Here is a 15,836-nt window from a genome sequence, read left to right as displayed (position 1 = left end):
TTGCACATACAGTGTACATTATTTTGTATGTGCATTATATTTTCTGATAAATATTAGAAACCCTCTCCCAATGCCACCACAAAATACTCAGTTCTCTGTTCAAACAGTGCCTTCTAAATCTGGTGAGATGAAAATGAAAATCTGGCTTTTACTTAAACAAAAGCAATATAACTGGATTGAGAGACTGGTGACCTCTTAGACAAGGGATGTTATCTTTCTTAATGAGTGAGCTAAGCATCTCCTTGAGGGTCTGATGACATACGGACACTTTCTGTGAAAAGAGACATACGCATGGACCAAGTTTAAACACAATTTCAGGGCACTGGCTAAATCCCAAATATGAATCCTGGGGATGAGCGGGACGCGAGATAAAATTCCTAATTAATTTTTTTTCTCAGAAAATATAATTAATAACATCTTTAGAATCTCTCTGCCTCATTGGATAAGTTGGAAAATAAAAGATTTTAAAAATTAATAAAAATCACCAGTTTATATTGTTTGTTCTATATAACTTTCATTTACATTATTATCTGTAATGATAGTTCAATAATAAAAATGCTACTTCTTAAAGAGACAATAAACATGAATCTTTTTTTTTCATGGCATAGTTCAAGTAAAGTCTCTGAGAAACATGTTCTACAATTTTAAAATAGTATATATCAACACATCACAATTCTAGCAGGTCAAACTAAGACATTCAATCCTAAAAACATCACCAAAGCACAAAAAAGAATAAAACTAAGGCTATTTTCAAAAACAATCATCGAGAGTTACATTTGGACAATAATAATTTAAAAATCTATGGTTGTAAAAACTATGGATTATGATTCCCAGAGCTAATACCCACATTTTAATTTTAATAATAACAACAACAGTAACAACAGCAGCTTCCACTGACTTAGCGATTATTTTGTGCCATACTATGTCAATGTATTCACTGGATTTTGAAAACAACTCTTTGAGATATATTTTTAAGATACATATATATATATATATATATATAATTTTTTGACATATATATTTATTTAAAGTAAGAACAAATTGAGACAGCTTAAGCAGCTACTTAACCTAATTAGTCCAAGTTCCCAGAGAATTAGGGGTAAAATCAAAACTTAAACCAAGATCTATCCGATGCTGGAGTCTCCGTGCTTAACCACCGCCTGCCATGAGTCTTCCCTCTTTTAGCCTTCCAGTCCTGTCCTGCTCCCAAGTAAACTCTTTTTTCTGAGTCCTCTGAGAAAATAATCATAGAGCCACCTCACAGAATTTAAAGCTTTATATTGCTAGTTAACTGGTCATTTTCATATGTCAAGTTTCTAATGAAAATATAAACCGCTTAAGGATTAGGATGTGTTTTTACTTGCTTCCTATCTCTTATAGAGCCCTATTAAATTAAAATGTCATGAGGCATATCTGAATTGTCCCCACTAGAGGAACTGAAATAAATGCAGAGGGTGAGGTATGAAAAAGTAAAATCCATCTACCAGGGACTACATTTAATGGGCATATGTGACACTTCAAGGTCACCTCAAATGGCGATATTTCTAGTGACATATCATGTACCTTGGCCATTTCTTTCCTGGTAAATAATTTTTATTTAGGAAAGTAGTACCTGAATACTGGAAGGAAGTACCTGATAAAATCCATATCGTGATTATATATATGAACAGATCACTAACAAAAACAGCAAATTTACATGTCATTGAAATTTCATTTTAATGCCAATAAAACTATCAATGATATCTAACAAGTTTAAGCAAGATGGCATAATTCACGCAACCTAACAGAGATTTCAAATAGTTATTGAAGAGCTTTCTGAAATAATGTCTTCTTGACATTACTTTGGCTTTTTTTTTTTTTACTTCTGTACATTATCCTGTACACGCCAATGCACACGTGATTCTAATGGATTTTTGCACGTTATTTGGATGACTTCAATTTTCAAACAGCTCTAAATGGTAATGATTGGGGAAAATAACAGCGATAAGATTTTCTTCTTTTAAGATAAAATACTAATAGCATTAAAACCAGATGCAGTGTAGTGCTAAGAAAAAGTCTACACATGGAGTTAGGAGACAGGGATTCAAATCCCAGCTTTGCCCTGTGCTGGTTGTTTCACTTTATATTATATTCTCTGCAGATTGAGAGTGATGATACCTATCTTTTACAGTGTAGCCAAAGATTAACAGTAAAGCAGAGTGGATTTTAGATGAAATAGGATAATAAATCTATTAAAAAAGTTTTTCACATCCTTATGACAATGTTCTGCCAGAGAACTCGTTTTAGTGGTAGTAATAATTGTTGATTATTACACAATTGTTATTCTATATTACCAATATTTTACTTAAGGGGAAGTGCCAAAATTTGGTCAAATGTGGCTTCTACATTTATAAGCCTTACTGTGGGTCCTCTGAATCTTAGATTTTTCATTTGTCTTTAGGAACTATAATAATGTAGGAACCATAATGTTATAGGATATTGTGCCAACTGGACTAGATATTATGTGGGAAAAGCATTTGAAATCTACTCATATCCACACACACACGCACACACACACACATACACACACACACACACACACACACACACACACACATCTTTAAAGCTGCAAGTTGTAATGAATATTTTACAATAAAGTGCTTCTTTCATTGCTTCCTGTGCAGCAGACCATCTATTCTGTTTGAGATCAGCAACATTCAAAGCAATGTAAAGAATGGATGGGAAGAGGGGCGCCTGGGTGGCGCAGTCGGCTAAGCGTCCGACTTCAGCCAGGGCACGATCTCGCGGTCCGGGAATTCGAGCCCCGCGTCAGGCTCTGGGCTGATGACTCAGAGCCTGGAGCCTGTTTCCGATTCTGTGTCTCCCTCTCTCTCTGCCCCTCCCCCGTTCATGCTCTGTCTCTCTCTGTCCCAAAAATAAATAAACGTTGAAAAAAAAAAAAAAAAGAATGGATGGGAAGAGAGAATACTGGTGGTCAAAGTGCTAGGAAGCCTGAAGTGCCACATCTCAGGGACCTATACTCTTCTCTCCCTAGTGTTGTGCTCAGCCTTCCAGACTCTGGCAACAGTAAATTTAAGAAAGGATGATAAAAATATAATACCATGATTTTTTTTTTTTTTTGTCTTACAGTTCCTAGGGTCAATCATTGTTCCAGGGTATGGTTTCTTTATATGGTATATTTGCCCAAAGGCTCAGGTGTCAGATTTATTTTTATAATATCCATAATGAATCCATTTATAGATGATTTACATAGGCCTGTCATGACCCAAAATCAGCTGAGATTTCAAGCATCCCTTCCTGAAGTAACACAATAGCAAGTGCTCTATAATGCACAAGCTTGGGCATCGCTGAGTATTCTAGAAGAATCTTTTTTTTTTAATCTCCTTTCTTCTGTTTTTGGATCCCAATTAAAATTCCTTGAGACAACATATGCAAAAAACTATGTTATGATGATAAAAGCACAGAAGGAAAACCATAGCAAGGTGAAGAATGATTTGAGTCCCTGAACCTCTACATTGTTCACATGATAAAAGATACTTAAGACTTCAAAAGCCACTGCCATTAACTAAGGAGAGTTTGTGTACTCCCAAGACCTGCAGAAGATTCAAAAGGCATTAAAACACTGGCCCTGGAGTTATTGAAACAAATGAATGGCTCCCAAACTTCAATTGAGTCTCAATCAGAATTATATGGGGAGTTTTGCTTTGTTTCGTTTTGTTTTGTTTTGTCTTCATGCAGATTCCTGGGGCCCATGCCTTGAGATTTTAAATCTGTGGTACTGACATGAGCCCCAGGGCTTGTGTGTTTTCTTTTCTTTAAAAAAAATGTTCCCCAAGTCTTTCTGATGACTGGCCAGCTTTGACCATTGTTTAAACCATACATTATAACAGTAATCATGAAAGTGTGGTAAGAGAATTCGATATGCATGCAAGATGGCACTTGAGAAGGAGAAGAAACCATTGTTAAATACATCCATCCATACATATAAACTCATAGAAAGTTGTAAAAATTGTTTAGACTCTCAGTTTCTTCCAGTGGTAACATCTGATAATGGTAGAATACAACATCAAAACCAGGAAACTGACCTTGTTGCATTACTGTTAGCTAGCCCTGACTCAGTTCCCGCCATTTTTTGACCCACATGCATTTGTGCGTGTATATAATTCTATTCCAGTTCATCCCATGCATAGATCCGTGCAACTACCTCCACAACCAAGATCCAGAACTGCTCCACCATCACAGAAAGACTCCCTGTTGCTTTTTCTTGGTATGAACACCCACTCCTGCCCCACTCCATCCTTCATTTCTGTTCCCTAGCAACCACTAATGTGTTCTCCATCTCTGGAGTTTTGTCATCTCAAGAATGTCTTATAAATGGAAACACACCGTATATGTAACCTTCTGAGACTGACTTTTTCTTTTTTCATTAAGCATAAAGCCGTTGAGGTCAATCCAGGTTATTGCATATTATCAATAGTGCAATCCTTTTTATTGATGAACTGTATTAATGCATTGTTTGGAGATACTGGACTTTGTTGAAACATTTACCTATATGAAGGACATGTGGACATTGCCTTTATAGTATTTAGTCATCATGAAAAAAGTTGCTATGAACATTCATGTACAGGTTTCTGTGTGAACATAACTTTCATGTCTCTGAATTGAATTCCCAGGAGTGCAACTGCTAAATCATATGCTCAGGACATGTTTAGGAAAGACGCTGCCAAAGTTTTACAGAGTCGTTACACAATTTTACACATTCTTACCAGCAACATATGAGTGATCCAGTGTCTCCTCATCCCTACAGCATATGACTTTTTTTTAAATTTCAGCCATTCTAATAGATGTATGGTAATATTTTATTGTATTTCTATATTTACTTTTATTTTCAAAAAAGAAATTAAGCTTTGTTTAGATTTAAAATATGAAGTGATGATATTACTATGTATTTACATAATTTAAAAATAAACTAGGGGGCACCTGAGTGGCTCAGTCGGTTAAGCATATGACTCTTGATTTCAGTTCAGGTCATGATCTCATGGTCATGTGACTGAATCCTGCCTCGGGCTCTGTGCTGACAGCTTGGAGCCTGCTTGGGATTCTCTCTTTTCTCTCTCTCTCTCTCTCTCTCTCTCTCTCTCTCTCTGCCCCTCCCCCGCTCATGCACACACACTCAGTCTTTCTCTCTCTCAAAATAAATAAAAATAAATAAGATTCAAGAGCACCTCACCACACAACACCGCATTATTCACCACTTCCAAAGCCAGACAAAAAGGATGAGGAATCTAGCACCTTATTAAGGAATGTACTTCCATAGTTCATTATGCTGACAGGTTACAAAATAAGAGATTTTGTTAACAATACATGAATGAACTTCTCTTTGTTCTAAAACATCTACTCGACTCTGTCCACATAAATTAATTCTATCACCAGAGCTCCTAAACAAGTCACCCAAAACGCATCAGTGACACAAAACTGTGGCAACCCTGGAAGGAATCCAGAGGATCAGAGCTCAGCTTTGCCACTGACTGTTCTGTTATATTGAACAATCCACCTAACCTCTGCGCCTCTAATATTGGAGTAATAACCCCTGCCTGCAGTCAACAATTTTGTTTGTTATTTACAGCACTCCTAGGGCAAAGGCCCTACACCTTCTAGAAATGTATTAGTGAAATAATGATCCTCATCTCAGAAACGAAAGGGTTGCATTAGATAATTTTTAAGATTTATCCAGGCTCTAGAATTTCACAGTTGAGGCACTGTGATTCCTATCATTGCTATTTGAACTTGATCATCTATATCAGTATAGGGGCACCTGGGTGGCTCAGTCAGTTAAGCGTCTGACTTCGGCTCAGGCCATGATCTCACAGTTCATGAGTTTGAGCTCCACATAGGGCTCCCTGCTGACAGCTCAGAGCCTGAAGCCTCCTTAAGATTCTGTGTCTCCCTCTCTCTCTGCCTCTCCCCCGCTCATGCTCTCTCAAAAATAAATAAAGATTAAAAAATTTTATAAAAAAAAATCTTTACCAATATAACTTTATTACTAATAATTCTAGCTATACCACTACACATGTATTAGTCATATTATACTACTAGAATTATAATTTAGAATAATTATTATAGCATGTAGTAAGATTCTGAAGTGCATTTATTAAGTAAATACTATTTTTTCAATGTTAGTTATTAGGATTAAAAACAATGTTATTTTTATTATAGCAAGAAGTGTGTTCCATGAGGGCAGGGATTAATCTCTGTCTTGCTCACTGCCATTCCTTCAGCCCCCAGAAGACAGCCTAACACAAAATCTGTTTTAAGTAAATGATTGTTGAATAAGTACACCATGGTAATTCCTTAGAGTTGTTAAGATATTTTATGGTTTATAAAACATTTTCATCCTCTGTTATATTTGATGCTCAAAACAATCTTGTAAGATAATATCACCAGCTAATTTTATATATTAAGGAAATGTGGAATAGAAAACATCACCAAGGTCAAGTAGTGAAACTGGGGCTTGAATGTAAATGCCCTGCCCCCCAAGTCAGCATGAATCTTGGCTCTTTCAAGTGTCAGTAAGGCCTGTGAATATTTGGTAAAACCTAATGTCACCCAAAGAAATTACAAATCCTTTTCTCTTCAGGAAGATGTGATGTGAAGATCAAATTAATACAATTATTATCTGACCCTTTAATGAATGAACACCTGTCCTTTCCTCCCCACACACCCCACCGAGGCTCTGAAAATGAAAACTCATGTACAGCACTCCACAGTCATAGACGAGGCTCAACACGCTTACCTTGAACCAGAAACGGGGCATGCCAGTCAAGCCCGAGTCTCATTAGAGTTCCTGATGTTTCAGTGACTTTGTGACTGTCCTCATGACAGCCCATGCATAATTATAACAAACGTCTAAGAAGCTGCAATCGCTCTTGTATGATTGCTGGCAACTTAACAGGACTGTCAGGACTACAGAAATAAGATGTTTCACGTTTGTACCTGCAAAGTCACAGGCCAGATTCACCTCTGGTGGCAGGCGACAGAAACTATAGGACTCCAGAGACAAGATGGCACACTGTGAGTCTAAATATTTAGATATGACTGTTCAGAATTCACAGTCAGTTCCCCTACACTTTCTGCCACCTACTATTCTAAGTTTTTACAAACAAACAAACAAAAAAAGTTTACTAACCGTAAGAAGAGAAGCAGCACCAAATTGGCTTATAGGTTAAACACAAAAATGGTAGAGAAAACCCATGCTACATTATTTCTTTAAATATATTGTCATCGGGGGCCATCTGATTCCCTCACATTTTCACTTCTGTTGAGAAAACAAATATGTCCAGCCTAACCAGTTTACATCACTTCACATCACTAATGGCTAGTTCTTTACCAAGTATCAATAACCCACGACTTCCCGATCCCTACGAACCAAGCCTGTCTTGCCTTTTCCAATCTGAGACAATGGAGATACAGTGGAATGAGCACATTTGGGAAACCTGGGCTCTGGCTCCAGTTCAGCACAAAACTCTTGGATAACCTTGGGAAGCCAGTTCCCTTCCCTCTTAGACTGAGTTTTCACATCTGGCAAATGGAAGGACTGGATTACAAGAACTTCAAACTCTTTTCTACTCCTGCTGCTCAAAGATGTTGTGATTAATGCATGAAGAATGGCTTTGTCAAGAAAGCAGAAATGAAGGAAGACTGGCTGCCATCTCCATCATGGGGAATTCAGTTGTGATGGCAATTTATTCCAGCTACTCCCATCTACTCCAGATTAGCAAATCACCTAAAAACTATTCCCCCTTCATGAAATGGATTAATAACCTCACAGGAGCAGAAAGCATGGAGAGATCTAGCAACAAGTTTTCAGGTTTAGGACCCTCATTGACTAGAATTCATTTCAACCACTCTGATCAGACCTTTCAAGTCTAGGTGAAACAAGGTAGGCAAAGCTTGAAAGCAGAGGTCTTATCTATATTATATAGAAGTAAATCAGGTAATACAGGTGGAAATAGTTTGTGAAAAGAACAACCACTTTGAAATCAACTCCAAGAAGAATCATGTAATAAAAAAATCATGGAGTTAAAGTGGATGAAGCTGCCTAACCCAATCTCCAATAAATAGAACCCCTTAACATCAGAAAGAGCCCTAGATATGAAAAGTAAAGGTTAGCTCTATTATTTTACTAGCTACATGATTATTAAATAAGTTATTTCACTTCTGGTAGTTTAGCGCTCAGCAAAATGGCAGGAACATCTGCTCTACCTAACTCAGAGAGCTACAGCAAGAATCACCTTTGAAGAATTAAATGACAAAGAATACGGAAGTGGACTGTACAAACGCAAAGGGATTCTACTGAAAGTGTTACCTTGAATTTGCACCCTAGGGATTTAATTTTTTAAAATTCTTACATAAAAAATGCTCTTTAAAGGAACTTTATAGAGATTGGAGAACATAAATTTCAGACCACAAGACAACCCCAAATTTACAAACTTGGAAACATTACCAATTATTCTCTATGATAAGCTATTGTAATTATCACATTTCATTCAGCCAAAGTATTAAAAGAGAAAAAGAGATTGTGTGTGTGTGTGTGTGTGTGCATGCGTTTGTTTTCCAATTCCCAGAGTTGCAATTACAGGAAAATTTCAGAACCATCTCAAGAAAATAACATATTAGTAAAGTGGGAAAGCTCAATTACTTTGGTATCTACCAAAAACAGAAAAAGAAAGATCAATACCCTGTTCTGCCATCATAGTCTAAGGCTTTGTGTTCTTGGTTTTGTTTATTTATTTATTTATTTATTTTGCAAATTTGGAGCAGACAGAAGATCCAGATTACAGTATAAAGATAATCACTGGCTACTACTTTCAAGACCAGAAAAAAAAAATGCATTATCTTGTTCTCATCAGTCTAAAATAGAAGATGATGAGACAAAATCATACATGCATAGCAACATCCCACAAAAAATGATGTGGACATTTAACAGGATAAACTTTGTAAGAAGGCAAAACTTAATAAAAAAAAAAAATATGAAGGCTACTGTACTAAACATGAAAAGGCATTTGGAAATGCAGGGTCATTCAAAGAGGACAGAAGGAACACAAGTTGTTAAAAAAAGATCAGTGGAAAGTTTGAGAACAATGAGCAAAATATGAGGATCTGAAGGCCTAAAGAGCTACTAACTGGGAAAAACAATACCCCACTTTTAAGTGTGCCAAAGCTCTTTAGAGAAAGGTCATTAGCAGAATTCATTATAAACGAATTATGAGAGTTGGGGCACCTGGCTGGCTCAGTCGATGGAGCACACGACTTTTGATCTTGGGGTCATGGACCTGAACCCTACAGCGGGTGCCGGATGACTTAAATAAATAATTTTTTTTTAATAAAATCATGACATACAGGATCACATAAATATAAGCTGATGTGGAAAACATGTGGGTACTTGGCCATTCTCAGCCCGAGTTTAAAAATGAGAAAACAAACCCCAGAGATTGCAGACATAAAACTAAGGTGGGGAAATGGAACGGAAAACTTCCAGGTGGCAGTGGCTCAACAACTCCTGGACTAAAAGGCTCAAGGAATGGGTATAGGAGGGTAAAAGTAATTCAAACAGGTGGGTCGGGCTCTAGAACTGGCATGCCTGATGGGTAGCTATGAAGCTGGGATCTGTGCCTGAAGAAGCAGGTTTATATTGCTGTGGCCTAACAACCACCCCAAACATTACAGAGCACCTACTATGTGGCAGGGGTGCCGCTGGTGCCATTGGGAGCAAAGGCATGAGTCACGCAGTCCCTGTCTCCAAAAGCTTCAAGTACACTGAAGGAGACAGGCTCCTTTACAAGTAAGTCTGTTGGAAGGCTTGTGATAAGAATTGTGATAAGAATTCTACCAGATGGATAAAGAGGTTATGGTGGAGTGAGAAAGAGCCCTCTCCAGAATATAGTTAAGAGGTCCTGGATAAGTCTAGACTCAGACAGAGGGGACCTGAGCTCAGCCCTGAGCAGGCCACACACCTCTGAGCAAACAACTTATACCCCCTGCCCTGCATTTCCCACATTCACACCAGTAAAGGGCCAACTGTATGCTTTCTATTAATTCTAACTTTCTGTCTTTGCAGTTAAGCTTCTTAGAGGTCAGGCTCTGAATTAAGCTATGAATGAAAAGCCTTTATGGGCTACAAATTGAGGGAGAGTATGTACCAAAGGGAGAAAATAGGTGAGCTGAGGCACAAGACCCCGGCATCTTCAATTCACCCTGTAGGTAAAAACTGTCTTGGGGCGCCTGGGTGGCTCAGTCGGTTAAGCGGCCGACATCGGCCCAGGTCATGATCTCGCGGTCCGTGAGTTGGAGCCCCACGTCGGGCTCTGTGCTGACAGCTCAGAGCCTGGAGCCTGTTTCAAATTCTACGTCTCCCTCTCTCTGACCTGCCCCCATTCATGCTTTGTCTCTCTGTGTCTCAAAAATAAACATTAAAAAAAAATTAAAAAACAAAACAAAACAAAACTGTCTTACCTACTATCTGGGGGTTTCACTAATGTTACAGAGCATTCTAAATGAACAAAAACAAAAACAAAAAACAAAAACAAAAAAAAAGGAAAATGGATATAAACTTTAAAAATGTATAAAAATTTAGACAAAAAAATAACATAAATTATAAAAATGTTTACAGTCACAGAGAATGCACTAACATTTCAATTAAATAGAAAGTAAAGCAAATCTCACACTTCCAACAAATATCATGTCATAATACAGAGCAGATGACGAGATGCAGCTTCATTTAAAAACAAAGTCTGAATATCCATGAACCTTTCCCATATTTATCTTTAAAATGTATATATGCAAGGGAAATTTCTTCTTTCACGTATTCAAAAAAGGTTATATTAAAAAAAAAGAGAGAGAGAGAGAGAGAGAGCGAGATTGGCAGCAGTGCAAGAAAGAATCAAGACTTCAGAAATTAAATGAGACTGAGTTGCTTGAAATGAGGATGCCATATTCCAAACTGTTTACTGCAAGAAAAGAATTACTGAGCCGAGTACTCACCCATCCAGCCATCCGCCATCCATCCAAATATATACACACATAAGAACATACAGACATACATTTGACCATACACAATCATTCCTACTAAAAACACAGTAGCATAATAGGAGCCAAGAGGAACATAAGGACGAGGGAGAAACCATGTCTTGTTGCTTAAATGGGGAAACAAAGCTTACATTCTTACAAGGAAGTATCACCATCACATGGGGCCCGAGAGCCACCTATGCCAAGAAGAGAAGGGCAAAGCAAGTTTAGCACCTGGGGAAGGACAAAGGCCGCGCTTCAGACACTGAACAGCCACAAAACTACCTCGCCTCTCCATATTCCCATTTCCGGTTTTCCATGTGAGAAAAACTCTTTCCTCACAGGGTAACACGAGAAAGCCATAAAACAATCACGGAGAAGCGCAGCATCTCATACAGCCTACATGCTGAATAGGGGCAGAGCAAAAGCAGGAGGAATAACGGAAAAAAAAAAAAAGCAGAAAGGTGAGGCTCACAGAACCAGAGGTACACGGAAACATCCCACTCCCAGGGATGGGAGTGGTTTCCTCTGATCTAGGCCATGTCTGGTCATTTTGGAGAAGGTGATACAAGTAGGATTTTGACCAGGGACAAAAGAGGTGGGGGTGGTATGTTGAGAAAGAGCACATGGTCCTGAGCTGCCGTGTTCTGGAGAGGATGCCAGTGTCCCCAGAGCACTAGACAGACAGAGAACGAACCTCGCAGACCACAGCAAAGGGAGTGGGGCATCATAAGTGCACAGAGTCACCCAAGGGGCCAACCCACTGCCACACATAGCATTGGGCGTGGAGGGATCTGAAGGGAGACCACTACCTGCTTCCCTCCTCCCTCTCACATATGCCATGTATTCGCCTACTTAATATGGGACCTGCCCTCCTCCCCTGCCCCTCAGGTGTGTGTCAGTTATCATACTTACCAAGGCTTCCTCACAAGTTTGCCTCCTACTCCAAGAGGGAGTCTATCTTAGTCCTTTCATGTGAGAGAGAAGTCTATTTCAGTTCTCCCCCAAAATGAGGGGACAAAACAATAGTCCCCCAGTAAGCAAACAGGGGAAATGCAGAGAAAGCAAATAAGGAAGCCAACATATGGCCCCTCCTGTCCTGATGAGGAGGGATTCTCTTCCAAATTCCAGCCCTGAGTCCTGCAACCACTAAAGAGAACAAAGACAACCAGTTCCACTAAGTCTGGGAGCAGACACGGAGCCTCCTTCGAAGCCTATAAAACTCAGGCACTGCCATAGAGATTAGTAGAACACCAAGAGCGTCACATACTGTTTTTCCAGGGTAGCACTCTGATGGTCTTATTGTTGCTCCTCCCAGAACAAAAAATCCATGGCCACAGCCCAGGAGTGCATGCTGACGCCTGACCTTCCTACCACCTGCCTGAGCGTCCAGCCATCTCACACAAGCTGGATATCTGGACTAGGCTTCTGACTCCAGAAGTCATTAAACTCTATTTACAATACCAACAGACTAATGAAGTGTTTGCTGGGGACAGGTAGAGGACTAGGAAGCAAAGAGAAAGACTGCACCATACGACAGGGCGTGACACAGTCTTACGGAAACTTGCTGAAAGAAACACACGCCCGTCACCCAAGAAGCAGTAAGAAACATCATGGAGAGGGTAACGTTAGGTCATTTTTCTAAGTGGTGGTGGGATGAGGGAGAAAACAGAGAAAGGGGTACTGAATCTCCTTTCAGGTCTCCTCTCTCTCAGCTCCCATAAATGGAACGTTCTTCTGCTTGTCAGTTATAAGTCATTATTTCATGGGTTTGGATGAGCTGCTGACATTGACTGGTAAAAATATGGAAACTCTTCCAGCAAAGAGTACAGCACCCTGCACTGTCTGAGAGGTTCAGTGTGTGAATGTGCATGGACCTATGCACCTGAGATGCTGAGCTCGTGTGGATCATCAAACTCTACCTGATCAAAACTGAATGGACTGCCATTACAACATCTAGAACTAGGTTTCATTCACATTTGCCTATGACCTTCTACAAATGCAGATCTCACAGAGCTCTCTGGACAACTTTATCCTAAGTAGTCTAGGGGAGGAAAGATAGCCAACGAAGGTTAAACAATTCCAGTGAGGTACCTTCATATGGGTTTCCAATCAGACCACTGCCTGGCACCACATGGGGCCACTTGTCCCATGTCAAGAGGGAGGGGCAGCTGGGTAGCAGACACATCTCTACATGAGATGAGGTGAAAGGATAACACGGTAGAAGGGCACTGGGCTACGAATGAAGAGACCAAGGTTCTAGTTTTGGCTCTAGACCAAACTCACTGTATACCCACAGCCAGATAACCCCTAGGAGGTCTCACTCTCTATGTCCCTAAAAGAAAGGTTCGCTTTGATAGTTTCTAGATGCTTTTTAACGTTTGACAGTCTATTAACTACAATAAGCACAGCGAATTCTTGAGCTAACCTTTTTCCGACACAACACTGGACAGATGAGTCACTCTTATTATACTGAACTCTCCCACTTTGGGCACCCAACTCTAAAATCCCCCCCACTTACCTTCACCTCCAGGTTTGTATGGGTTGTACTTGGGCTTTGGAGCAACTACTGGTGCAAACTTCTTGGGTGGTTGTTGTGTGGACACTGAAATGCTGGGAGTCCCAAAGGAATGGGTGGTCTCCATCCGTGCAGGCACATGGCCAAGAGGCTCACCAGTACTTTTGGGTGGCAGCCAAGACGGATGAGACATTGTCGGAATCTGAAACTAAAAAGAAATAAACACAGTTGGTTGGTTTCCAGAAGCACAAAAATGGAAGCAACCCACCTCTCGCTTCATCATAATTTCATCTTAATCCATACTTGAAATCTTGACAAAGCTCTCTGAGAAGGAAGAAAGAGAAAAGGTAGACGGGGGGACCGGGAAGAGGAGGAAGGGAAGGAACAGGAAAAACTGACCATGGGAGGAGAAAATAGAAACTCCCTCACCAATCTTGAATACTTCTTCTGACAGTTACCTCTTTAGCACTAACACTCTTCAGGAAATGGATATGATAAGAAATGTTCCCTAACCCAAAGGAGAATCTGATACCAAACAAGGTTGCAAAAAGGCTCCAACTTTATCAATAACCTATGAAAATGATTACCAACCAATGACATGGTAATAAGTTACCTAAATGAAGTGATATTACCTAAGTGAGATAAAAAAGAAAGAAAAGTGTTTCTGGGATGCAGAAAAAGGTAAGATTATTCTTGTTGGGAGCAAAATGAAGACCTCACTGATGAGGTGCCCCTCAGACTGGGCCCTGAACTGGCAGAGGCCAGTCCGAACCGTGTCAGCAAAGTGGCACAGGCAGAAAAGTACACAGCACTTATGCTTGGTGTGACCGGAGCGGGAATAAGGAAAAGCAGCGAGCAAACAACTAAAACATGGGATGCAACCAATGCCCAGACAGCTTTGCACCCTAGCCCGGGGAGCCTGAATGTATTAGGTCAGCATTAAGGAGGCACCCAAAGTTTATTCTTGAAACAAGGGCATAACCAGGGCATGTCCGGATACTTTCAAGTGATCCCTCTTAGAGGAACCGTCCTGCCCCCACCAAGGGGGCACTTGCAAATCGGGGGGAGGGGGACTTTGTTGGCCACAATGCCTGGGACCGTACCGGCGCTTAGTAGCAAGACACTAGGGATATTCAACACCTGTAATGAACAGGTCAGCCCCACGTGACCAAGCATCAGGAGCTGTGCTGAGCCAGTATCATAGGGAAGATTTATGAACAACTTAGCTGGTGGGGGGGAGGGGAGGGACAGCCCAGCCAATGTACTGTTCTGATGGGATTACAATACACTATGTGAGGAAAGAAAAAGGATGTCTTGTCTGTCAGGGTAAGCCAGTCACCCCTCCAGGGAGCCTGCAGGCTGGGGCTGAGCTTCCCGGACATCTTGCTGAAGAGGAGGGCTCTCCAAGCCTGATTGCAACAGCTCTCCAGCACAGGGAGGCCCGGAAGCCACCCTGCGCCGACTCGCAGCCCCACATCCACCCAGTAATTTATTAATTGAACTGAATTAATTGAGAGGGCTCCATGATTACCTCCAGATGTCTGTAAAAACAAAGAACACTGGAAACACAGAGAAAAATAAAGGCCTCCGTCCATGGCATGGCACCGGAGATGGGGTGACAGTGATAGGAAGGGCGCAGTGTTGGCCAGGTAGTATCAGAAGGAATGGCATGACCTTGAACATCGCCCCCCCCCCCCGCCCCGCCAACCCTGACCCTGCATCAGGGCCGCAGGTACCTCAACTCTCTCAGAGTTAAAATCAAGCCCTGCCCCCACTAACTCGCAGAGTTTTAGGACAACCAATGAGATAACAACATTAGAGTGTCTTATATACTATAAAGTGCTATGCAAAGTGAGAGAAAGAAAATGCTTGCAATAGTTTTCTCCGTTTTTAGAAGGGGATAACGGGAATCATTGAGGAAGCCTCTAAACTAGGAATCAGGAGGCTTCTGTTGCTGAAGCCAGTGGTGACCCTGGCTTTTCAGTCTGGTTGTAGGGAGCTTCTTTTCCTCTCCCTCCCTTGTACCTTGTGCACAGGCTATGTACAGACACTTATTAAACTGTGAGTCCCTTGAAAGGGCAACGACCAGGATGCCTGGGTGGCTCAGTAGATTGAGTATCAGACTCTTGATTTCAGCTCAGGTCATGATCCCAGGGTCGTGGGATCGAGCCTGGCATCTGACTCCACGCTGAGCATGGAGAATCTGCTTAAGATTCTCTCTCTCACTCCCTCTACCCCAGCATCCCCACTTTGC

At 40.6% G+C, this 15,836-nt stretch overlaps 1 protein-coding gene across 1 annotated transcript in view; it reads right to left on the bottom strand.

The window, feature by feature from the left end:
- The window catches only part of LPP (LIM domain containing preferred translocation partner in lipoma), a 677,526-nt gene that overhangs the window by 433,505 nt on the left and 228,185 nt on the right, over nucleotides 1-15,836 (bottom strand). The window contains exon 6 of the mRNA XM_047099816.1: nucleotides 13,586-13,790. Within this exon, the coding sequence (XP_046955772.1) occupies nucleotides 13,586-13,775 (190 nt within the window). The 5' untranslated portion in view covers nucleotides 13,776-13,790. The remainder of the gene's footprint in view (nucleotides 1-13,585; nucleotides 13,791-15,836) is intronic.

This window comes from Lynx rufus, unplaced genomic scaffold (assembly GCF_022079265.1).
Source record: "Lynx rufus isolate CCGP_SWC_20201006 ecotype Redwood Valley unplaced genomic scaffold, mLynRuf1.p SCAF_5, whole genome shotgun sequence".
In the NCBI taxonomy this organism is placed as follows: Eukaryota; Metazoa; Chordata; class Mammalia; order Carnivora; family Felidae; genus Lynx; species Lynx rufus.
The sequence above is the reverse complement of the archived record's forward strand: the minus strand, read 5'-3'. Positions and strand labels throughout refer to the sequence as shown.